At 42.4% G+C, this 24598-nt stretch overlaps 2 protein-coding genes across 5 annotated transcripts in view; both read left to right on the top strand.

Annotated features, from left to right (window-relative positions):
• The window catches only part of slc4a11 (solute carrier family 4 member 11), a 97233-nt gene extending 79755 nt beyond the window's left edge, over positions 1-17478 (top strand). For all 4 annotated transcript variants that reach the window (XM_069160773.1, XM_069160771.1, XM_069160774.1 and 1 more), the window contains 9 exons: positions 124-256; positions 1220-1293; positions 3038-3266; positions 3624-3730; positions 6316-6481; positions 8335-8508; positions 10727-10922; positions 12607-12776; positions 14435-17478. In XM_069160773.1, coding sequence (XP_069016874.1) covers positions 124-256; positions 1220-1293; positions 3038-3266; positions 3624-3730; positions 6316-6481; positions 8335-8508; positions 10727-10922; positions 12607-12776; positions 14435-14501 — 1316 coding nt within the window. In that variant the 3' untranslated portion in view covers positions 14502-17478. The remainder of the gene's footprint in view (positions 1-123; positions 257-1219; positions 1294-3037; positions 3267-3623; positions 3731-6315; positions 6482-8334; positions 8509-10726; positions 10923-12606; positions 12777-14434) is intronic.
• A 1073-nt stretch (positions 17479-18551) lies between these two features.
• On the top strand, positions 18552-23620 carry rpia (ribose 5-phosphate isomerase A (ribose 5-phosphate epimerase)). The gene is made up of 9 exons (XM_069160770.1): positions 18552-18760; positions 19519-19579; positions 19796-19851; positions 19999-20058; positions 20217-20281; positions 20417-20485; positions 20769-20910; positions 21385-21484; positions 21656-23620. The coding sequence occupies exons 1-9, from the start codon at positions 18587-18589 to the stop codon at positions 21751-21753; spliced, it is 825 nt and encodes a 274-aa protein (XP_069016871.1). The 5' UTR covers positions 18552-18586; the 3' UTR covers positions 21754-23620.
• Positions 23621-24598: the final 978 nt, after the last annotated feature.

The raw sequence follows: 24598 nt of genomic DNA, 5'->3' as shown, positions 1-24598 counted from the left end.
TTAAGCATTGAACCCTTCCTCACTTTGTTTCTGTCACCTTTTGCTGCTGCGCATTAATTCATTCATTGATTGATGTGTGTTTATTCACTGTATCTGTCCGTGTGTTCGTTCGTTCCACCGCAGTGATCCGAGGAATCTGTGACGACTACAACCTGGACTTCCCGGCTTTCTACGCCTGCATCGGTTTATGGAACTGCCTGTTCCTCATCCTGGGAGGGATCTTCAACCTCAGCCTGCTCATGAAACTCTTCAAAAGGTGTTTCTCTCTCATACACACACACACACACACACACACACACACACACACACACACACACACACACACACATTTTTTTTCAAATTGATCATTATTTTTCTTTTCCGTACAATCCAATTTATTGAATCAGTTCTTACATTTTCTTTTGGCTGTTGACCTGCTTCGTTCTCTGACGCATAGAAAACTAATTCCAAAAAAACTCACTGGCACGCAACAGAAAAGAGTTTTTTTTTTTAAAGAAGTCCTTTTAGCGTCCTTTTAGCCAAACCAACAAAGAGCCAAGTACAACTTTATATGTCTCTCAGCTCAACTCTGCAAAGACAAGGTTAAGGTTAAATGAGCTCGTAGCAACCAATCAGGAGAATTTGTTTTATTTGAAACCATTTAGTTTTATTTTATTTTTAATTTAGTTTTATTTTAACACTTGTTTTTAGTTTGTATTTATAAGTGTGCTGTATTTCTGTTCCTTTCCAACCAATTAGGTCAAATAAAGTTGTTGATTAAATTCAGTCACGCTGAAAGATTTTGCAAAGAAAGGAAGCACACAAACTGTGATTTGAGTTGTTCTTATTATATTTAGATTTTTGTTTGATATCATAGATAAATAACCCATGTTTGTTTTGTAGTCACGTATATTTCATTACAGCACAAGGTTTGCATATCTGAGTCCCCTTTATTTCTAGAATTCTAATATATCAGCATGCAGGTCGAGTTGTAGTTGTTTTTAATCGGCACAAAGATGTAAATTGTAATACAAACTGTTAATCATACTTTCTTTTAAAAATGTGTTAAATACAATCTTTCTGATATATTTCAGTAACTTCATCCATCAGTTCTTCGCACAACATGATTTTTCTTTCCACCAATATACAAATATAGCAATATAGGTGGACTTCTTAAAAAATGTATTATTAGTTTTAGTGAACTGCCCGACAACCGTCCTGACTGTCGTGTGTTCTCCAGGTCGACGGAGGAGGTCATCGCCCTCTTCATTTCCATTGCGTTTGTAGTCGACGCCGTGAAAGGAACCGTCAAAAGTAAGTTCGCGACAGGTGTCTCTTCTGAGTTCCTGCGGCTCGGTCTGCGGCTTATTTACATCTCTGCGGTCTCACCTTTTTCTCTTCACCGAGGCCTCTTCCTGCCGTACTGATGCTCGTAGTCAGCTGGGATCAGTCAGACTGACGGTCGTAATGCTGCACACGCCTGCTGTCAGGTCAACGACGAGCCTGTAACTTTTCAAACACAATAAAGAAGACGCACTAGATTAGAAGTGTTTTTTTTTTTTCTTTTTAGATTCTAATTATAGATCTAGTAATTGAATCATTCAGATTAAAAACTGACAAATAGTTTTGTTGTCCTCTAAAAAAAATCTAGTGCCCACGCACCGTATGTTTTCATTATTGTAATGCCAGATGTAATTTTCCAGTATTCACGAGAACATTCCTCGACACTCCCGACCCAAATGAAGGATTAGTTATTTAATCTAATCCGAGCGGTCCCTCCTGTTGTGGGTTGGACCTGCAGTGGATCTGAATAAACGTCCAGGAGTGTCGTTGTGTGTAGACAGAGATAACGTGTTTGTTACTGCGGTGGGTCACCAGATTGAGAGGCTTTGAGAGATACTATGTACTAAATTAATCAATCCAGATTTTCCCGCAGCCATATTATACCTTCCCTGGTATGCACCGCGCCTCATTTTAGTCCATCATAAATATTTTACACAATTTAATTTCACAAAAATGAGATGACGATAGCAGAATGTAATTTATTTTGAATGCGGCGCGTTCCTGTTTTGGAGATTGCCAGTGCAGTAGTTCAATTTTCAGAAACCATTTGTAAAATACGCTCGGAGCTCATGTGCCATTACCATAACATTAACCTGTGCCATTTTGTCGACACTTTTCATCCAAAATATTTTCCAGTAGCACAAATGAATACATTTTGGGTGCATATATATTATTATATATATATATATTTATATAAACATCCAGTCTCCTGTACTACTTTGCCTGCTGCATAACTTTCTCCCTGTTTGATGAGCTGCATGCAGGTCACGTCACGCAATCCTCATCAAAACTGATGACAGAAATGATGTCTTCTTCTATGGATCTCTTACACAGAAGTGTCCTCTTTCTTACTGATAATAGTAGTGAAATCACTCCTTCCCACAGAGTTTAAAACCCCGGCCTTCAGTGGGTTGTTTCTACTGTAGTTCTTGTCGGGGTTTATGTACAGTCTGGTGCAGCTGGTGCCGAGAGCCCGGAGATAAAAAATCTTACAGTTTGTAGTGTTTCCAATCGTTTGACAGCTGATCCAGATCCAGCCCCGTCCTTCTCACTGACATTATTTTAGATAATTATTAAATTATTGTGTTTTTTTTGTTTTTTGTTTTTTTTTGCTGCTTGGAAAGGGAACAGTGGCATCGTGTGTCTTAGCCAAACGTCCAGAAACAGAAGAAGAATAGAGCACGTGAACTCGAGTGTTTTACAGTCCAGGTGATCAGGATTCAGAGCAGAGCCGAAGCTCAGCTCAGATTTATCTCACTTTTGAAGTTCTTTTCCCTCCTTCGCAATTTACAGCCTTTGTCTTTTCTGGATTAATTGCAATACAAATAGTTTTTGATGGACATTTGTTGAAGCCACATACGAGACTTCTTGCAAGATTTCAGGGTTTTCCTCTAATTAGGAATCCAATAATCATTGTTCATGTTGCCATTTAGTAAGTGCACTTTCTTCAGACATATTCTTTATTTCCATCTGAACACCGGGCATGTGATCTCAGTCTTTCACAGGTACTACCTCGCTCCGACGCTGGCCAACAGAAGCATGGAGGACTTTCCTCTGGGCGGAGACCCACTGGGGGGAAACAGGAGCGAGGTGGCGGCGGGACTGGCGCTCAACGCCCTCCCTGAATCCCTCATCCACTGCACCCGGGAGAGGCCCCTCCTCTGCCTCCTGCTGATGCTCGGCACGTTATGGATGGGCTACACCCTCTACCAATTCAAAAGGAGGTACGTGCAGCGCCGCGGAGCCGATAAATCACCGCAACGTTTAAATCGCGTTGGGGTGGGAGAGCTGCCGGCTTGGATGAATACTGCTGAGTCGGGCTTTGACTCGACAGTGACAGGAACTTTCCAGACGGCTCTCGTGAAGCTCAAGTTTCCGCCGGGGCTTTCTGCTGCAGCCGGTGATTCAATAAGCATTAATATTCTACTTCTGATTGCTCCCAGTAATCAAATCAACCTCAAAGCTGGATTCAATTGTGTACGCAAAAGGCGGGCCGAGGTACTTAAGCGGTGTCAGGATTGCAGCCATTGTCCTTGTCTTGTCCACAGTAATTGTATTCCTCTATTATTTGTCTCCCTCAGTCCGTTCCTGCATGCCAAAGTGAGGGAGGTGCTGTCGGACTGCGCGCTGCCCATCTCCGTGCTCCTCTTCTCCTTCATCGGCTCCTACGTTTTCAGCGACATCGAGCGTACGTATCATTTGCTGCAGAGCTGAACTGGTCACTTTTCCACACTTAATAAAACCACACGGCGTGTATCTATCACCGTGCAACAAATAGGGTGAGGGATTTTGTTTTAACCAGAGTTGTGATTCAATAGTTTTAAATCGAAGAGAGGTTCATCATTCTGCCATTAAGGCAGCAGACGTTACACTTTAAGAAGAAATTGTGTGTAACAAGTCATACACAGTGTAAGTAAGTCAAGTTTATTTAATATAGCACCTTTCACATGCCACAAGGTGTCTCACAACAATACCAAAAACTAGAAATGAAGTAATATTACAAAACAAGCACGAAACAAAATGAGGTCAGGCAAAGGGCAATTTAAATAGATGTGTCCAAAGTGGTTTTGTTGAAGGCCTTTCATCTTTAAACGAGTGAGCGGGACAGGAAGTACAGTAAACCCGGATCAGAAGACCTGAGTGACCTACAGGTGGGTAATGATGGAGCGGGTCGGTTACATTCTTCTGAGTCCGACCATGGAAGGCTCTGGAGGGGAAAAAAACAGGACTTTAAGCTGGATCCTGAACCTGATGAGGAACTGGGGAAGAGAGGATGAAATGGGTGTGATGAACTGAGTCAACAGCCTCGCTGCAGGATTTTGGACCAAACATGACTTGAAGGAAGGTGAAAAGGGAATTTAAATGCATGAATGATGATTTCCAGTTCGGGTTTGGTCATTTTAACGAGTAAGATGTATCTGAGAATGGCTATAGAGAGGTTATTGGTTAATTTGTTTGTGCATGAAGCTTTTTTTTTTTTTTTTTTAAATATGTTTTAGATATATTCAGTCAATAATTAAAGGTACAGTTGTCTAAAACACAAACTCGTTCAAATATTAACAATAATAAGTGATTACAACGGCTGTCACACTGACTCCATTCATGATCTATTACTCCATACAGTTACATGAATGGGAGAGACAGCTGGCTCCACTCTGAATTCCTATTACAAAGATCTCCTTTGAACGACTCATTATTTCTTAATTTGAACGCATCTTGAAACTTACGAGTCTTTTGAATATTTGAACAATGTTGTAGGTTTATATTATGGCATTTATCTTTAATTATCCCAACTTAATTTGTCAGGAACCGTGTCTCTTCTGTCACTTTCTGTCCGGTGATTTTAAACACGGTGACGTCCGTGATGCTGCGGATGCTGCAGCTGAGCTGTAGATGCTCGTCAGAGGCCAGAATTAAACTCAAACGTTTGTCGATGCCAGTTGGATCAAAACACTCAGAAACGAACGGCAGCAGAGGTTTTGGCCTTGATTGGAAGCGGGTACGGTTCAAGGAGGTTGTGACAGTCGGGGACTAAACCATCAACCCTCTCTCATCGACCCGCCCTACGATTAACGGATCGTTTCCTGTAAAGCTCCTCGACCGGAGCTGCTGTCGGTGTCCAGTTCATTCAAACGAGTCACAAAAGACACAAAATGAACTGATTTACACTCCTGATTGTATTATTATAGGATGATTTTTATGATCAGGCTTGAAACTCGTGCACTTTTTAAAAAATTTTTGCACTAATGAGTCGTTAAGTGGAGATTCGTGTCCCCGACGTTGTTTCAGGAACAGATTTTTTACTTTGACGCCCCGGAATAATTCCTTCCTCTTGACAATACTGTGTGACCTCGCAGGCACACAGTGTGTTCTCTCACAGCTTCCTAATAAGCGATGAAGTGTTTAGCAGCTGCCGTGTTGCTTGAGTGTTAAGTGGTGGAAAAAGTGACTGAATAAAAGGACTGATTTCAGCATCTGTACGTCTGTTAGAGGTTTATTTGAACACCGTACATAGATAATGCTGGTTTAATGAGGTGGACCTGTGAACTCTTTTTTTTTAATTTTTTTATTGTCTTTAGGAACATGTCACTTTAAGCCTTTGCTCTAAATAAATATGTACGCATGTGTTTTGTTTGCAAACTTTAACTTCCAAATCAGCCTTTCTAACCGCACGGCTCCACTTATTTGGTGCCTTTATTGTCTTTTTATGTTCATTAATCAAGGCACAGGCCAAAACACATTGGAGATTCTCAGTTTTTATTCTCCATTGTTTAGCATCATTTTGAGTCCCCCATTCACTGTTGCCAAGGCAGCAGCTGTTCTCCAGGGGTCGACATAGAAACGCAGAGGCGAGCGCCAAAACGCCTCGAGTGAATTTTAATTTTAAGTGCCCGGGCCAATTTTCTGTTCCTTTTACCTCCAGAGACAATAAGTCATAAGATAATAGAGCCATCATTGTATTGTCATTTCTTTTCCCTAAATTTAACCAACTGCACTTAATTCAGCAGGATACAGTGTTAAATGAGATGCGCAGCATTTGAAAAATATCCAGCCGCTTTAAGGAAATAATTATTGGTGTGAAAACATGAGTCATCGCAAGTGTTTGAGAGACAGGAGTGTTTGTTATGATGGATCCCAGGGAATTTTACACGACTAGTTCTTCCAAAAAAAATATGAAGGCAACATTTTCTAAATGAACACATTAATTTAAACTTGTGTATATATATATATATATATATTATTTTATTTTTTTCTTCTCTTGCTGTGAAACAGTTCCGGTGTTTAAAGTTCACAACCGGCCCATCTTCAACGTGGCTCCGTTTGAGCGTCTGTCGGCCATGAACGTCGTCAGCGCCATGGGCCTCGGCTTCCTCCTGGCCCTGCTCATCTTCATCGACCAGAACATCGTCGTGTCTCTGACCAACGCGCCGGAGAACAGGTAGAGGCTCATACACGGACATTTACGAGTTTAATGAAGCGTCCATTTAATGATCTCCGTCATGTTAGTCATATTTAAACTGCGCAACGGTCTATTCTCAAAATAGGACGATCGGACCAAAGATGCAATTTGGGATTAGTGCGTTTGATCTTCCTGCGACCCTTTAGAAAGCTCCCGTGGACCCTTTAAGGATCTGCCGACCCCCCTTTTGGTAACCGCCGCGGCCGGATATTTGCCGGTCTTGTTAGGGAGGCCGGATGAACTGAGCCAGAAAACTTGACATCCGAGTCAAAACGTCACAGTCGGGGAGCTCCGAAGCCTCAGAGCCAAAACACGAAGCTTTCACCCCGTTTCTTCTAAATCTGCATCGTACTGACAAATTAAGAGCCAACGACCGTCCAGCGGCCCCACAGAGAAAATCTGTAATGATGGACTTTCAGGCTGGACAGAAATTTAATTGGGTCTAAATGTCTGCTGCAAAACAAGGAAGAATTCACCAGAAGGCAAATAGCCTAAGAGCTAACTGTAAGATTAAAAGAAAACCGATTTTCTTGATCTCTTCAACTATTTTCAAAGACTACTTAACTCTGTTTTTAATTTTGTGCGCAAAAAAAAATTCCGAAAATACTTCTTAAATCATGCTAATTTAAAAATAAAAGCATGTCATTTTAAGATTTAAGAGTAGAAAACACGGTTAACTTTGTCACTAAAAAAAAACCGGACAAGCAGTCGCAGCTATTTCTGTTGCAGCTTTGCTTTTTGTATTTTTTGTGCTGTTGTCAGTGCATCTTCCATCTTTTTCTTCTGTTTTGAAGTAAGATGCTTTTCAACTTTCTTCCACCTGCACAGCTCTTTGATTGCATCACTTATTTATTCAAAACGTCTGTCCTCATCATGCAGATGAATCTCGAGCAGCGAACTTTTAACCTTAAAGCTGACGTGAGAAATGATGCAGGCGCGGGGAAATGAATGAGAATAAAATAAATGCTTCTTCACTAATGAAACTGTCTTTCACTCAGTTCGACTTAATGCTCTGAAATTCTGTAAATCCAGCGTGATTTAAAGCATCCAGCAGCGCCGGTGTCACGTTCAAGGTCACGTCAGCTGCTGATCAGGCATATATTTCATTACACAGCGGCTGCTGCAGACAGGAGTCTACCTTCACTCAACATGTTTATAGTTGGAGGGAAAAGACACACGCACACACACACACACGCGCGCGCGCACACACACACACACACACACACACACACACACACACACACACACACACACACACAGCTCTGCTATTGTCCCTGCAAACATCCCAGAAGATGCATGGCAGTGATCCTTCACTAACACGAGCAACAACAACAGCGAAAAACGTCGTGTCATCATAAAGGTCGCTGTCGTGCTGTTAGGTAAAGTTACAGTGATGACCTCATCGTCAGTGACATTATTGATTTATACTCTTTTTTTTTTCTTTTTTTTTGTACGAACACGTGACAAAATGCGCAACACGTCCGCGAGTTATCTCGAACGTTGCATGAGAAGAATTATCGGAACATGTGAGGGGAGTTTGTTCAGGTTTTGTTGAAGGGCGTCGCTGACCTTAGGAGACCGCTGGCCTTTGTGCGTGTGAGAGAGAGAGAGAGTGTGTGTGTGTGTGTGTGTGTGTGTGTGTGTGCGTGTGTGTGTGTGTGTGTCTCTCTCTGTCTGTCTGTCTGTCTGTCACATGCGCTACCTTGTGAATATTACTGTACGCAGATTTTCCTTCACGTCTCCGTCCGTGCGTGGAAATGACCTCGGGTCAATGTGCGTGAATGTTTCCGTTGTCGTGCTGCATTGAGTGTGAGCGTCGCGCGTGTCCTCAGGCTGCTGAAGGGAACGGCGTATCACTGGGACCTGATGCTCTCCGGCCTCATCAACATCATGATGTCGGTGCTGGGGTTGCCCTGGATGCACGCCGCCTTCCCTCACTCCACCCTCCACGTGCGCCAGCTGGCGTTCGTGGAGCAGCGCGTGGAAGGCGGGCACCTCTACGAGACGTGAGTTTTACGCGCACGCACGCACACACACACACACACACACACACACACACACACACACACACACCCTTCCCACCGCCGCTGCTGCTAATCAGATGCTCAATTAAAGGTCGTCTTCAGAGCGCGTGCCGACTGTAATTTCGAGTCGCGGGCTACTGTATCGTGCTCATCTCCTTGATTGCATGATTACTGTGGAGCCGACGGTTTTCTCTCCGGGTGCGAGAGGTGAGAGAGTTTTGAGAAGATGAGAGGATTAAGTTCATCACTCCGACCGCACAGATCTGTGCAAAATTATAGTTTTTGCGTATATTCAGGATTAGTGGGGGGTGATGAATGGGGCACAAGGGGCAGTTTTATATAAGAGCAGGATCTAATTAGAGACATTAGGTGGAGAAAAGTATGTATATGACTGGAAATTATGATTTCAAATTTCCTACTCTGACTGGTCAGGATAATTTGTCAAAGTTTTATTATTGTAAGCTGTGTTTTCTAGTGTTTTTTTTAATACTTCACCACTTTGAAAATGAATTTATTTCTACTGCATCTTTCAAGAGCAGAATATCAGGAAATATTTCAAAATAAAAGCATAAATAAAAACACATACGAGAAGGATTTGAAAAGAGAAAGAAGAACATAAAGAGAAATAAATAAAAGTGACGTAAGTGCAAGTCTAAATAGATTTAAAGCATTTTGAGCTGCTTGTTTAGAGATAGGTCCAGAGAGGATACACGCAGTCCCTCGAAAAAAAAAATGCGACGATGCAATGGTTTTCTGCATTAATTGACCATTAAATGCGATCTGATCTTTATTTAAAAAATCAGAAGTGTAAACAGACACAACGTGCTCCAGCTACTAACACACCAACAATTATTCACATTTTTGTTGTTGTTGTTGTTGTACTGAATCCTTCGGTGTAAAAAGTGAGGGAAACCCTGGATTTATGAACAGTCTCCTCCGGCAGCAATAACCTCAAACTGCTGCAGATCAGACCCGCATCACGTTCGAGAGGAACCTTCTGGACCAATTCTCTCTTTTTAAAACTGCTTCAGCTCAGCTGTGTTCTGTGATGTCTGACGTGAACGGCTCTCCCAGGCGTCGTTCACGGCTCCAGGCGAAACAACAAAGGTGGACTTACTTCGTTGCAAAACAAAAACTGTGATGCTTCTTTTCACCGTGCTTCACCTCTGGGATGATATTTTCATGTTGGTATGCAGCCCCCCCGCCCCCCTCTTCTTTTTTTTTATATTTTTTTTTGTTTATAAACGCCACATGCACAGTGCTGCAGGTTCCTCCCCGAAGACCCACAGTCTCATCAGACCACTGAACATGTTCCAACGAGCGTTGACGCGCTGCTTGGTAAACCCTCAGGTGTATGGAGAGCCGCGGCTTCCTCTGCAGCGGTGAACGTTGTGCTTTAATGCCACCAGGGACTGAGATTTATGACTCATAAATTAAGCTGTTAACCACCTTCAACTTCCAGGAAGAGTAGCAGCAGAACTGAATTGTCTCCATTCATGGACAGTTTGTCTAACTGTGAACTGATTTATGTCGAATCGCCTCGCACCAAATCAACAATTCGTGTTTGAAAGGTTCGTTTTTGAAGGCGTGGTTTACATCTGCTGGTGCAAAATCAAAATGTTTCTTATCAGTCAGTTTCGCTCCAACTGTCACCTCTCATTCTTCCTCCACTGATTTGGTCTTCCAGTTTGCTTTTAGCCTCTGGGTTTCCACACTTTTTTTTTTTTCCAACCTTCACCATGAATGTTGGAATTCAATATCCAGAGTGTGGACAATCCAACAATTTGTGTGTTATTAGTTCAAATACTTTGTCTCTGTTCATAATTGCAACTTAGATGAAGATCAGATCATATTTTAAGACCAATTTAGATATGAATGCAGATTCTAGCTGCTGTATGTATTAATAAAAGATCGGTTCATTTTAATGTAGTTTTAGTATTAAAATGAGAAATAAATAGCAGAGGGTCAATAGTCAGAAAAAAAAACACTTAAATCGGTTTAGCAGAAATCTTTTTATGCGTTTTTTTTCTTAAACTCTGGAAAATCCTGTTTTTTTTTGTTTTTTTTTAATATAAAATGGAAAATGTGCTCCAACATTGATAAGAAATTCCCAGAAAATATGTTGTCTGTCGCATTGTATGAAACAATTGTGGGCTTTCCAGTAAACATTCATATTATGTGTGTGCGCGTGCGCCCTCAGCATCGTCCAGGTGAAGGAGACCCGGCTGACGTCTCTGGCTGCCAACATCTTCATCGGCGTGTCGGTGCTGCTGCTGCCCGTCCCGCTGCAGTGGATCCCCAAACCGGTCCTGTACGGCCTCTTCCTCTACATCGCCCTCACCTCCATCGACGGGAACCAGATGTGCGACCGCATGGCTCTCCTCCTCAAGGAGCAGGTGAGGAAGTGTGTGCGTGCGTGCGTGCGTGCGTGCGTGCGTGTGTGTGTGTGTGTGTGTGTGCGTGCGCCCATATGGCTCTGCAGATCAAACAGTTGAGTGCGTGCCCGGTTCTGGAGGACCAGACCCGAGTCAAATAACATTTGCAAATATAATTTTCAGTGTGTTTGTTTTAATCTGGTCTCGGTGCCAGGTGGGCGGGGTTTAGATAATTAAGACAGATCAGCCTGTAAATTACCATTATTATTATTATTCTGGTGTGGGGTTTCAGCCTCAGAAAGAGACATCTGAACCCTTCATCGACACGGTCAGCAGGATTAAAACACAAGATCTCAAATTCGAACTATACTTTTAAAAATACAAAGAACATCGAAAATAATCTCCTCTGTTGTTTTCTCTCATCCCGTGTGTCCGATTTAACCTTCCCTCTCTCTCAGTGAGGAGGTAAAGCCAGGCTTTGCCATTGCCCACTGCGCTTGGTAACGGCACACACTGGCGCCCCCAAATGGCCGCGTGAGGAAATGATTTAAAACATTTAGATTTAAGATGCCCAGAAAGCCTGCATTATAATGAGAGCAATATGCAGACATGATGATTGGGGTCATATTTTTCAGACTTTATTTGCTGAGCAGGAAAAAAACTATCAAAATACTCTATTGTTTAATCTTTAAAAAAAGAAAAAGTCTCCCATTTTTACACAATTTCTATAAATTAAGAAGTATATATGTGTATATAAATAAAGATCTAAAAGTTATGTATATATATATATAAATTTAAATGGTATATATGTATATATATATATATATATATATACATAAGAAAACAAAAGTCAGAAATCATATAATAGGGAGAATTTAGAGCCAAAAGCTTTATTCTAGTTTACAAAACTAAACGATTCAAGAGAAAAGAAAAAACATTGGCAAGTCGTGTATTTTTTTTATGATATAAGGGTAAACAAAGACATTTTTTACGAAATGTAAAAATTATTTATGTTTAAGAATCATTTTGTATCATGTTTTTCTGCAGTTTTATTTCTCAACCTAACTTTATTTAATGAAATAACAATAATTTGAATAAAGTCTTCATGAAATGAAGTACTTCTCCTCTGTGACGCTTCAGTTCTTCACATGAAGTGAATTTAGTTGGTAGAGAGACATTTTCAGGCCTCAGCTGTGGAGGATCCCGATCTGATGAGTCACGTTTCCAAAAGAACTGCAGGTAGTAACCAAGACGGTGACATCGTGTTTGTTTGTTTTTCTGGGCGGAGCGACGCAGTGATTTTTGATTGATAAACTGTAGTTGTTGGGAAAGGTTCCTCGCTGACATCAGATCAGTTGGAGGAGGAGAGTTTGTTTTTGTCGCAGCTCCTCTCAAGACTGGAAAGTCAATTTTTTTTTTTTTTTTTTTTTTTTTTTTTACCAAAATAAATCGTGCCTGCTGCAGGTTTAGAATAATATCAGCAGCTCCGACTCACGCAGTCGCGCAGGAAGACCTCTGATGCTATAAATACGTGTGTTATACTTTATTATAAGAAAACTAAATGTTTTATGATCTAAACCCAGACTGCCCTTCGTAGCCTGAGTCATTGCTTTTAAGGCTGCAGGAGACCCAGGGACGGCGGGGAGAAAAAGAGCCCCGGGGGAGATTGTATTTTAATCTGCTTTGATCCCGTCGCCTCCCGCAGACATCTTACCCACCGACCCACTACATCCGCAAAGTGCCCCAGAGGAAGATCCACTACTTCACCTTCCTGCAGATGATGCAGCTGCTGGTGCTGTGTACGTTTGGCATGTACCCGATACCGTACATGAAGATGATCTTCCCTCTGCTCATGATCCTCCTAATCCCAATCAGGTACGACCGAGGCCACTTTGGCGCAGAAAATGTTTCTTCTCGAGTGCTTTTTAAAAACCGGGGTGACATTCAGCAGGCATCGAGTCCTGACCTGAATCTGAGGCTGGGTGGAAACGCGCTTTAATTACAGTGAAGTTTGTGGAGATGTTTCGGTCTCCTGCTGGAAAAAAAAACCACAGATCTCTCTCAGCACCGCGACAAGAAGTAGACTTAATGAAGTAGACAGTTTTCTTCATTTTTACAGTTTGTTGTGAGGTTTGTAATGTGTTTGTGCTCAGAGGAGATGCAAACATTTTGAGCTGCAGTTCATTTCTTACTAAAACAACAGTTGCACTAGTAACAGTAGATGAATGTCAAACATTGTTATATTAGTAGATTCACAGGAAAAACTCACCAGTTAGAAGACACTGAACTTTTTTTGTTTTTTTGGGGGGATGGTTTAGTTTGATTATACATGTATTGTGATTGGTTGACATTCATTCGAAGCCTGATTAAATACCTGACTCAAATTATCCAGTGATGACGTCACATCAGTGGTTCAGATTGGTTTGTTCATAAATTTGCCGCATCAGCAGAGGGTTTGCGAGTTGGTGCATGCGTCACCTGCGTTCCAGAGACATTCTGTTTTCGGGTTTGTCTCTTGGGTCTTAAGATATCTCGGGAACACCTTGGATACTGTATCCAAAAGGTCAAAGGTCACCTTTACTTTGACATCAAAACGTTCTGCACGAACACTTCTTCTCTGTCCATCATTCAGCGTCGTAACGGCGTTATAGAGGAGAGATGGTGGCTGTATTTTAACACGTGGTCAGATACTGGATGTGTGGCTCTAATCTTGAGCGTCCTTCTTGAAACTCATGCTGATTTTATCGATTTGTTTGTGTGCGAAGCATCAACATTTTAGAAACTGCAGCTTCTTTGCGGCAGCATCCATATTTGAAGCATCATCTGCTGCCATGGCAACAACTTTGTGTTCTCTCAGAATCACTCTTATTGGCCGAATTCCTTCAAAGTCTTAATTACATTCAGTATATTATAGAACTCTGGACAGATATGGATGAAGGCAGATGACTCTGAGGTGGTAAATCAAATTTTTTTTCCGAGAAAAAACCCCAAAACATCTGCAGCCTCAACATCTGTCAACATTTTACAGTATTTCAAATAAAAATCATTTGTCAACCTGATGATCTCAGATTTCTGAGTACCAAGTAGGATTTTCTTGCTTAGTGGCAGGTTTTTAGCTAAAACCGATACCATCTGTTACTGCATGAAATGATTTATCAGTGAGTGTAAGTTAAATAATAGAAACATCTTTGCACATAACACAGCACACGTTAACAGAAGCACAAACTACATCCTCTAAAATGACCGGAAAGTCGAATCAGCAGCTTTTTAAAACAAAAACCTTCATGAAGGTCAGCTGCAGATTTACACGGCATCACCACGTCTCTGCTGCCTTCGTGCGTACGTGGTACATCAGACACTCTCCTGTTCACCGGTCCTACCAAGAAGGAAGTGATCAATCTCATCTGATCTGAAGTTTTGTTGCTTCTTTGTTGTTGTTGTTGTTGTTGTTTTTTTTTTTTTTCATGTGTTTCTTTCTCATTTCTTGCCCAACAAGCAACGACTGACATAAATCATGTCTGCTTTGTGTTTAGGAACAACGTGCTCCCTCATATCATTGAGGCCAAATACTTGGACATAATGGATGCCCAACACATGTAGCTACAGACGGAAAACCAGCTCCGGATCCACGAAGGGACGTCTGGAGTTGAAAGAAAGAAAGAAAGAAAAAAAGAAAGAAAGAAAGAAAGAAAGAGAGAGCGAGAGAACGAGAGAGAGAGAGAGAGAGAGAGAGAGAGAGAGAGAAGGAAAGAAAGAAAGAGAGAAAGAAAGAAAGAGAGAAAGATGAACAAAAACATATTTTTCAATGCAAAACTGTACGGAAGCAAAAAGGAGAAATAATTGACTGTTTTGATTTTTTGTATCTGATGAGAACATTCTTACAGGTGAAGCACTGGAAATGTGGGGAAGTCGCACGAGAAAGAGAGAAGAGAGTTTTGTGGGGAATACTTTTTTCCAAAATGTGAACTGACCATCTCTCTGAGGGAAAAAAAAAACAAAAAACAAACAAACAAAAAACACAACAGGACCGTCCAGAACTCCCTGTTCCCCCCTCTGTTCGACCCCCCCCCCCCCCTCCCGTCAGATCGTGCGGTGCCATATACCTCCGTGTTCTCCTCTCACACCTTTACTATGTATGGTGAAGCTTTACATTATCCTCAGTGCAGTGTGCACGGCTGTGTTTCCAACCTGTGGGTAAAAAGTGCTTAATAATATTGTGTAAAAAAAAAAATTGCTGCCAGTGTTCATTGCGTTGTACTTAGAGAGGTGTAACGACACGTTTGCACGAACAAAACCGTTATTTTTGTCTCTCGCGTTGTGTTTTTATACTGCTAAAGGGGTGAGAACTTCAAATACTTTTCCAGGTAAGAACGCTGCATTCAGGCCACTGTAAAGAACACCGTTCCCTTTTGTACGTCTTTCATCGTGCGGTGTTCAAACCTTCACATTCCTGCAACCTTTTAGCTCCGGTTGCCCCCCTCCTACCCCTCCGTCCCCCATTTTCTCCCTGAAGGACACTCGTTTGTATTTAGTTTCTCGGTCATTCCAGCAAACGTCAGCATTCGTTAAAAAGAGGAAGAAAAAAAAAGGTGTGTGTGTGTGTGTGTGTGTATGCGCGTGTGTGTGTGTATGCGCGTGTGCGTGTCAGTACTAATCTGTTCTTCATCCTCAGCTCTTTATAAGACCTCATTATATTTTGAAGGTGGAATTTAAGTGCTCAGATAAATAAATTTAAAAAAAAAACACATTCCACGGGTATATATTAAATGTAATTATTTAGAATGACAGCACAAACCAAAACATATAGTTAAAGTCTTTATCAAATTATAAATATAGCAGAATATATTATGGCAATATACCAAAAAAAAAAAAAAAAAAAAAAAAAAAAAAAAAAAAAAGAGATTATAGGTCAAATTGAAATAGAATATTTATTTATCATAATTTTGTGTGTTTACCCTGAATTGGAAATCTCCTTTCCATTCCACAGTTTTCAGATTCTTGTACTTTTGAGTGTTCGTCTTACGTTCCGGCTCTGCCACAGTGTTTACATATCAAAGTCCCTTCCAGCTCCATGTCAGCGTCCTACAGTTCTGGTGCGCTGCGAGTACAGACGGGAGTCAAGCTAGAGATATAAAAAAATATATATATATAGAGATTTGAGAGCTTTGGATTCAACAAAATGCATCCTTTTTTTTTTTTCACATTTTCCTCTTTGTGAAGCAGTGTTCAAGGAAGTTTTAGAATAACCCGGTCTTGTTTTTCTATTTAGATGTTATGATTAGATCAGTGCTTGCAAACGTTGTCATGTAATAATCCAGACGTCTGGAGAGATTTATCTTGTTATCTACACTTCAAAAAGAAAGAAAGAAAAAAAAAAAAGAAAAAAAAAAAGACAATTTCTAAGCACTGGTTTGCTTAAAGCATGTCTCAACTGGTTTTTGGTTTTTTTTTTTTTAATACAATGTGATGCCAATGGACATGAATCCTACAGGAGAAAAAAAACTTTGAAAAAAAAGTTGTCATGTCCAACAGTAACTTCTCATCACAAATAAATGCAACCGCTCAATATTCAGCAATACTGTGTATAAAAACAGAAGTTCACTGGTGAGATCCGGGTTTTCCCAGCAACCTTTCAGTCAGTACAAAAGCTGCTCTTTGCTGATTCAATTATTTCACACATCAAGAAGAGAGAGAGAGAGAGAGAGAAATTTTTTTTTTTTTTTAGTTTGCCTGTCAAAGAATTTATTTGGGTTTTCGTTGCTTTTTCCCCAATTTCAAAAATGGCAGCTCCCTCATGCAGTTCTGTTCAACTTTGTCTTACAGATGTGAGAAAGATGTCCAATTTTAAGCAGATGTCTCACGCTGAGATAGCGAGGCGTGAAAAGGAAAGCTCGGCAGCATTTGCATAATCCTTGGACTATAAGCCTTAAGACAGCACTGGTGAGCGAAGAAAGAGATTGTGGAGGTATAAAGTAATATGTACAGTTTGCAATGCAAAGTTTAGTTTTTATCAACTATCCATTATAATCCACGGCGAAAGATATTAGTTTCTAACTTTGGACCGAGTACAGAAATTTACAGATTCTTCTTCTTACGTGACAGTGCTGTTGTTCCTCCATATCCTCACCGTACCGATGATTTTGGAATAGCAGCAAACTTCTCTCAGAGGACTTGATATCGGATTGAAAGACATACTCTTACTCCCTTTGTGAAACCTTGACTCCTCCTCCTGCTCCTAATTGGATTTGTTTGAAAATTGCGTACAGTGGTGTTTTGTTTTTTTCTTTTTCTTTTCCGTTCCTGATTTCATATAGCCTACTTTTTCTAATCATGAATGTATGACGTGTGGGTTTTTATATAGCATACTAATTTAGGTGTCAAACAGAATCTGTAATTTTTGTCAAAAAGATCAGCTATATTTGTAAGCTGTAATATGTAAAAAAAAAAACCGAGATAAAAAAAAAAATGGTTATCAAACAGAATGTGTTGGTTTCCTATAGTATATATATATACTGTACACTGAAAAAGAGAGACTATCTCAAGCTGTTTGCCAAATAAAAAGTAGTAGTGATGTAAATATTTGTGTGGGATTGTTTTCACTGTTGATCCATTAAAACAAAAATCTGAATCACTGACCAGATTTTCATAATAATTTTATATGAATTCCTTTTTTTAATTGTAGCTCCACCTTCAATCAGATATACCGTGCTGCATGAGGGTGTAAATAGTTCAGTGCATTTACAGTGCAATTACTGTATGTGTAAAGCTTACTGTGGAAATCAATCCACTCTAGGAATAGCTGTCACTGGAAGTCAAAACGCATCAATCAAAATGTGGCTGTAAACCAAGAATGAGTATTTATGTCGGCTCACATTCTCGTCTTGTTTTCAGTCTTTAGTTCCCGCTTTAAGTCCAAATTGTGTCCTTTCTTTAGGCAGAATTTTTGTAAAGATGATTGCGTTTTAACAAAATTGACATTCAGAAAAAATATTGTTGGGTCTCAGGAGTGAAATTTTCAGTATCACATGACCCTAAAAATAAAAAAAATAAAAAACGTTTACAGGGTTATCAGTTACTGGTTTCTCTCAACTGAAAACCCAACTGGAAACTGTTTCTCTATTTGTTCGTCAAAATACCACAATCTGAATGACTTGACTGTGATTTAACTGATTGTGGAAATCCTCTGGGATTGAATTTTTTATTTTTTTTATTTTTTAATTCTGACATGTTCCTCCTGCACCACCTTCAGGATGAAATGTCAATCTCGCACACAATAAATCCAATAATTCACCGGAAACGTTGGGGACATTTCTGAGAGCATTAATGCTCCCGTAGGTGATAAACCTTCCACATTTTATTATATTACTAGATATGATTCGGGAAAACAATCTCCGAACAGCTGTTTAGACGTGGTGACGAACAGTCGTGCAGCCGGTGGCCACGTGGTGTCGCTGCTGCGCTGCGTCTGCGCAGAACACCACGGATCTCCCAAGTCACGTGAGCCCGCGCGGGACAGGTGATCAAACGGGATTAAAAGCAAACACATAAAGAGATTCAAACAGACTAACACGGTCTCCTGATTTCCTGGTGCAGAGAGGGCGGCGGCGGCGGCGGCGGGGGGAGGGAAACCTGCGGCTCTGTCTCCTCCGAGGGGGCGCGTGTCCGTGCGGCCCGTGGGCCGGGTCATGAGACTCCGGGGGGGGAGGGTCTCCGCTGGGTTCGCGCGTGCAGCATCCCGGAGGCTGGCGGCGGCTCTCGGCGGTCACCAACGCGCGCGCGGATTCAGTGCGTCTGCGGCCGACATGGCGGAGGAGGCGAAGAAACTGGCGGCGTACGCAGCCGTGGACAACCACGTCCAGGTAACCGCGGACCGCGTGTCCTCTCGCAGACAACCCGCTGCCGCGTAGTTTGGACCGGAACACGTCCTCCAGCTTAACGTGACAAGCTAGCGGAGTTAGCGTCACGTGCAGGCAGACGCCTCGCGTGCCACCTCCTCGTTATCTAACGCGCACGGTTTGGAGGGCGATTAGCTCGGTTGCTACGGCACGCTTGTTCCCGGGATAGTGGGCCAACCGTGTTCCGCATTAAAGGACTAAATGGACTGACCGTACGTTACAGCGTGCAGCAGCCTGCCGGCGCTCGGGGCTGCGCGGTTTAAAGTGACGGGTCAACAGAAACAGACGCGGTTTTAATGTGCAGCTGTGAGCTTCACGGTGCAATAAAACAAAAACATATTTGTGTTTTTAATCATTCATAAAGTGTAGGGGGGGAAAAAAATATATATATACCAGAAGTAGAAACATCCCTACTGCGCATGCTCCACCTGCACAGACTAGTGTGTCTGGTTGTGTTGAGACAGCCTTAAAAGCGCTTTTAAAAAAAAAAAACCACAACAACAACAACCATATTTTAGATTTAAATTAAAAGCATTAAAGTTGTCCAGAAATGGACAAATAAAGTGAATAAAGTCTCTTGTAACAAAGCAGGTTTTCTGATATTGCGCCATCCCCGCAGCAAAGTCCAAGCTTGCGTCGGTGTTTTTATTTCTCTCCGCGGCTTTCGGAGCTCGTGTGAGAAACGTGTTGCCCGAGTTTGAACTCTTCTGTGTCTCCTGCAGAACAACCAGGCGGTCGGAGTGGGCAGCGGCTCGACCATCGTCTACGCCGTGGACAGACTGTGTGAGTGAAACCGTTCAGACTTTCCGGTCACAGAAGTTACAATTTGACGAAGAACATTGAGACGTCCAAGTTCCGTTGAAGCGCGTTTTTTTTTTTTACGACGCCGAAAGTGTAGATTTGAAATCAGCTGCGGACTTATTTACGTTTTTTTTATTTTCCGGTTTAAACCGTACACGCTCTCGCGACCCTGCTGATCTTGGCTCGTGTTCGTTGCAGCGGAGAGAGTGCGTCAGGAGAAGCTGAACATCGTGTGCGTGCCCACCTCCTTCCAGGTGACTTTTCAGAGACGAAGACGCTCGATTTCATTTATTGCTGTTGTCCTCGTGGATCAATAACTATGCATACTAAATATTGTGCAGCTTTATCTCCTCTAAACACCTTTCTCCACCCCCCCCTCCCCCCAATCTTTCCTCCCTCAGGCCCGTCAGCTGATCCTGCAGCACGGCCTCACGCTGTCTGACCTGGACAGACACCCGGAGGTGAGATGGGAGACGGGAGACGCACACGATGTGTTTGCTGCTTAAACTCCGTCTGCCTGATTCGGAGCATATGACTGTCAGAGTTTGTAAGTGTAGGACATGTTCTCATCCCTCCTTTCTATTCTGCCTGTGCTTTAATTCGTGTCCTCGCCGCTCAGCTGGACGTGGCGATCGACGGCGCGGACGAAGTGGACGCAGACCTCGCGCTGATAAAAGGAGGGGGGTGAGTGAAGACAGCAGAATTTAAGCTGTGTCTCTGTCTCACTCGTCCTGTCTCTCTCTCTCTCTCTCTCTCTCTCTCTCGTCTCTGTCTCACCCGTCCCGTCTCTGTCTCACTTGTCCCGTCCCCGTCCCCCAGCGGCTGCCTGACTCAGGAGAAGATCGTCGCTGGATGTGCTAAACATTTTGTCGTCATCGCCGACTTCAGGTTTGTGTTTCCTGATTTACCTTCAGAATAAAAGTTCAATCGGAAAGAGTGAGAACAGGAAAACGAGAAGATTTGTTTTGTTGAAGACACGCAAGTTTCACTAACCAACTTTTCCCACATTGTTATTTCCGATTCTTTGGAAAGTCAAATCCAGCAACAATCCGATGATGTCCTCGAGGAAACCGTTACAATCACATACAAGTTGGTTTTAGCCGGATCGCAGCCTGTCAGAGGCTGCAGTGTTTGTACGTCCAGGTTAGACTCCTCTTTTCTCTCCTCCCAGGAAGGACTCCAAGGCTCTGGGCCAGCAGTGGAAGAAGGGAGTCCCCATCGAGGTGATCCCCATGGCGTACGTCCCCGTCTGCAGGACGATAGCCAGGCGCTTCGGAGGGGAGGCCAACTTAAGGATGGCCGTCAGTAAGGCAGTGAGTGGATCCGTTCTGACACTCCTCTCACACGGCTGTCTCCACGGCAACTCAGTCGGACAGTTTTTGACTCGGTTTTACCTTACGTGCGGGCGTGTGTGTGTGTGTGTGTGTGTGCGTGTGTGTGTGTGTGTGTGTGTGTGAGACTTCACAGTCTGAAGTCTCTGTTTGTCCTTCGGTCTCTTTATGTTTCTGTTGTTAACAGTTAATGTACTAATGAGCAGATGGTCTGTTTACCCACGGAGCCCTGCTGATCACAGACATGCTGTTGCTTAATTAAAACTCGCTCTCTCGTCTGACGATGCTGTCGGCACCAACGTCCAGATCTGTTTACCTTCCAGAGTCCATAAAAAATAAAAACGATTTCTTTCCTTCGAGTGTCGCCGACACGTTTCCTTCTTGACACGTTCCCTTCTTGACACTTGTGTGAAATCCTCGGGCCGGCTGACGGAGCTGCGCGTTTGTGTCTCTCAGGGTCCGGTCGTCACCGACAACAGCAACTTCATCCTGGACTGGAAGTTTGAGCGCGCTCAGAACTGGAAGGAAGTCAACACGGCCATCAAGATGATCCCAGGTGAGGAGGCAGACTTTGGTTTCAGGCAGCTCGGAGTAAATCTTGAAATTTAGCGTTTCGTTTTTTTACGATTTTTTTTTTTTTAATCAATATTATGACGTGATACTGGGACAGATTTGACCTCTGTTGTCCCTCAGAGTGCTCAGTGTGTCTCTGTGTGTCCCCTCTCAGGCGTGGTGGAGACGGGGCTCTTCGTCGGCATGGCGGAGCGGGCCTACTTCGGGATGGAGGACGGAAGCGTGCAGGTCCGGGATCCTCCGGTCAACTGATGAGTTCTCCCGAAGCACTGTCACCTTTTCTCCTCCTCCTTTCTCCTCCTCCTCCCTCCAACAAACCTCACTTCTCCCGCAAGTGCCATATTCATGCTTCACACCCGGAGTCGGACTGTGTTTGAGCTGCACAACTGGAAGCAGGGAAGTTTTTCACACATCTCTAAAATCACGTGATTTTTCTCATCCTGCAGGCGGTGCTTCTGATTCTGAGTCTTTAAAGTGCCTGACGTGTAAAATCTGTCTGAGAACGTCGTCTCTTCCTGTAATTTGACTGAATGTCGGTAGAAATGTGGCGCAGCGCCGCAGAGTCGAGCTAAAGCGTGCCTTGAGATTGTATTTTAAGTCCTGTTTAAAAAACAAAGATGCTATTTAAAGTCAGGATCACAAGTCAAACTGCTTTCTGCTACACACGCAAATACACAAAAGTCACAAGTCAATATAAGCAGTCAGCATCTAAGCGATATTTTATTCTAATTAGATTATAGAAGCGGGGGGGGGGGGGGGGGGGATAATATAGGAATTTATACAAAAGTAATTTCACTAATTAATGTGCAAATTCAACCGACAATAAGGTCGGTGCTGCTGCCGCCATGAACCGATGATTACGTTTACGCCACAGAATGAAGACGGAGTTTGGGAAACGTCTGCGGTTTCCTCTGCAGAGTTACACCAGTCAGACAACGAACCACTCACTGTGTGTGTGCGCGTGCGCGTGCACCTTCCTCCACTGTGCTGGTTACAAAAGCTGCGTGGTCGCAGGACGTCCTGCGCCAAAACAAAACTTCCATTTTCTCAAAGTCACGAAGATCGACAGGTTATGCTGAAATGACGCAGCTCAAATATGCCTCGAAAAGCACTGCGCGTCCGTTTTATTTGGCGGCACACGCCGAAGCAATAGAGCGTCCTTTTTAAAAAAAAAAAAAAAAAAAAAATTGTTTTTAAATCGTAAGTAGCAACACTCGGATGTAGCTGGTCAACGCTGCGGCACGTTGTTTAAAGCTGCACTATCGGGTTGTGGGAAGAAAAAAAAAAACACGTCGATATCTAAAAATCTATCAAAAATGTTGTAATCAAAGACGAGCGATGAGTTCCCGCAGGTCGGTTTCATTTGCGCGGGAAATCAAAAGATGTTTCGAGTCATAAAACCTGCACAGTGCAGCTTTGAGCGTGCAGATGTACTGCGTGTCATCTCAGCTCGGTGTGCAGCCAGTTTCCGTGACGCACACAACTGTATTCTTGTCGCATCGTCAAAGAATATGTAGATTTATTACCTCAACTACTACTACATCCCTCCTCATACACAGTAATCCGAGGCTCGTTTGGTTGTTTTTCTATTGTGATTCTGTATGAAAATTTACAGAATTACGCAACAACCGTCATCTGTGTTGCAACTCGTGATGTTTTCTTTTGCCTTTTTAATTTGTAGTTTTGTAACGCAGCGCTCTCTCTGCTTTGGGCTCACGATGCCTTACACTCTCTGGTTTACATCTCTGAGGACAACATCAGCACCGGCACATTTTATTCTGTCAGGCAAATTTAAAGGGGTTGGCAATCCTGTCTACAAGCTGCTGTAAAATATGAGCAATCGGATTCTATTCTAACTCCAGTCTCATAAATCAAATGGCTGAATTTTACGATCTTTGTTTGGCTTCAGTGGCCTGAATACAAAAGTCAAAGCTAACAATGCGTTTTGGACACAAATTGGATCCAAAACAAAGTTGCACATGATGTTGGATATGTTTTGCACCAGCATTTCTTTTTCTTTCATTCCTTTCTTTACCAGTCGACTGTGATTATGATTTTTTTTTTGCTGTGATGGTACTGTTTTCTTTGTCAACCAATACAGGAGCAAAAATGATGATAACGGCACGACTCTTTTGTTTTATTTCTGACCATTCCGGGCAAGCTTTTAGAAAACCCTGTCAATAATGTGACGTGGCAGAGCACGGGCTGCGTTCAAAAAGCAGTCGATCGTCTTGTCAACAAAAGATATATGAACAATTTTTAATGATAGTAAGATGAATATCAATACGTTTTTGATTGCTGGTCTTGTAAAACAAACTTTTTAAATATGTCAGCCTGGGTTCTGCCAAGATTTTGAGACATTTCGAATCTATTTTGCCATAAATTAGCAATCCGACCATTAATCAACACGATAATAAATAGATTATTAGATAAACTGTTAGAATATTTGTTAGTGGCGGCCCTTCTAGAGGTCAAAATGACACCTTTTTTGTTTGGTAAGTGCAGAATGTTTAAACTTTTAATGTCAAACACAACAGAAAAATGACTACTAATGAGGAAAAAATCTCCCGTTTGGCCACAGGGAGGCGCTACAAGTGCAAGCATCTTGATTCTGCTGCAAGTTGCTTACTGCAAGCACAGCAAACTCGGGTTTACGATGACCTCATATGCCTTCTCCTGGTCATAAAGTAGAGCCTTCGTTCATTGAGCAACTGCTTTATGTGAGACCTTTATAACAACTTCCTATCATGTGAAAATATAATGAATGAATGAAAACTTCGCTGCTTCTGTATACCGCCTATGTAGCTGACATACGGATATTATGTCATAGTTCTTCCTAATTGTTTATCCAAAAGTAAGAGGCTTAACTCGTGACCAGGAACTGTATCTATCAACTGCAGCCACGTTGATGCTTTCATGTTGGCTGTCTTGACAACTATTCATGAATGACAGCTGAAATATCGAATCCAGTGCATCCGTTCAGTCAGCCTTGGCGCGTGTCAACCAACAGCATTGCTGCTTTTCTCCACTCCCTCGCTTATTGGACGGACGACGACACATTCCACCAATCACAGAGCCTCTACAGGAATCACCATCG

This window comes from Embiotoca jacksoni, unplaced genomic scaffold, assembly GCF_022577435.1.
Source record: "Embiotoca jacksoni isolate LCO1_2020_lvr unplaced genomic scaffold, fEmbJac1.0.p SCAF_27, whole genome shotgun sequence".
Classification (NCBI taxonomy): domain Eukaryota; kingdom Metazoa; phylum Chordata; class Actinopteri; family Embiotocidae; genus Embiotoca; species Embiotoca jacksoni.
The sequence above is the reverse complement of the archived record's forward strand: the minus strand, read 5'-3'. Positions and strand labels throughout refer to the sequence as shown.

What these genes read in the sequence shown, in the direction of transcription:
- rpia (XM_069160770.1), top strand. Translation starts at nt 18,587, where the DNA reads ATGAGACTCCGGGGGGGGAGGGTCTCCGCTGGGTTCGCGCGTGCAGCA. An exon ending in GCGTGCCCACCTCCTTCCAG is followed by an intron (nt 19,852 to 19,998) that starts GTGACTTTTCAG and finishes TTCCTCCCTCAG; the next exon opens with GCCCGTCAGCTGATCCTGCA. An exon ending in ACCTGGACAGACACCCGGAG is followed by an intron (nt 20,059 to 20,216) that starts GTGAGATGGGAG and finishes CTCGCCGCTCAG; the next exon opens with CTGGACGTGGCGATCGACGG.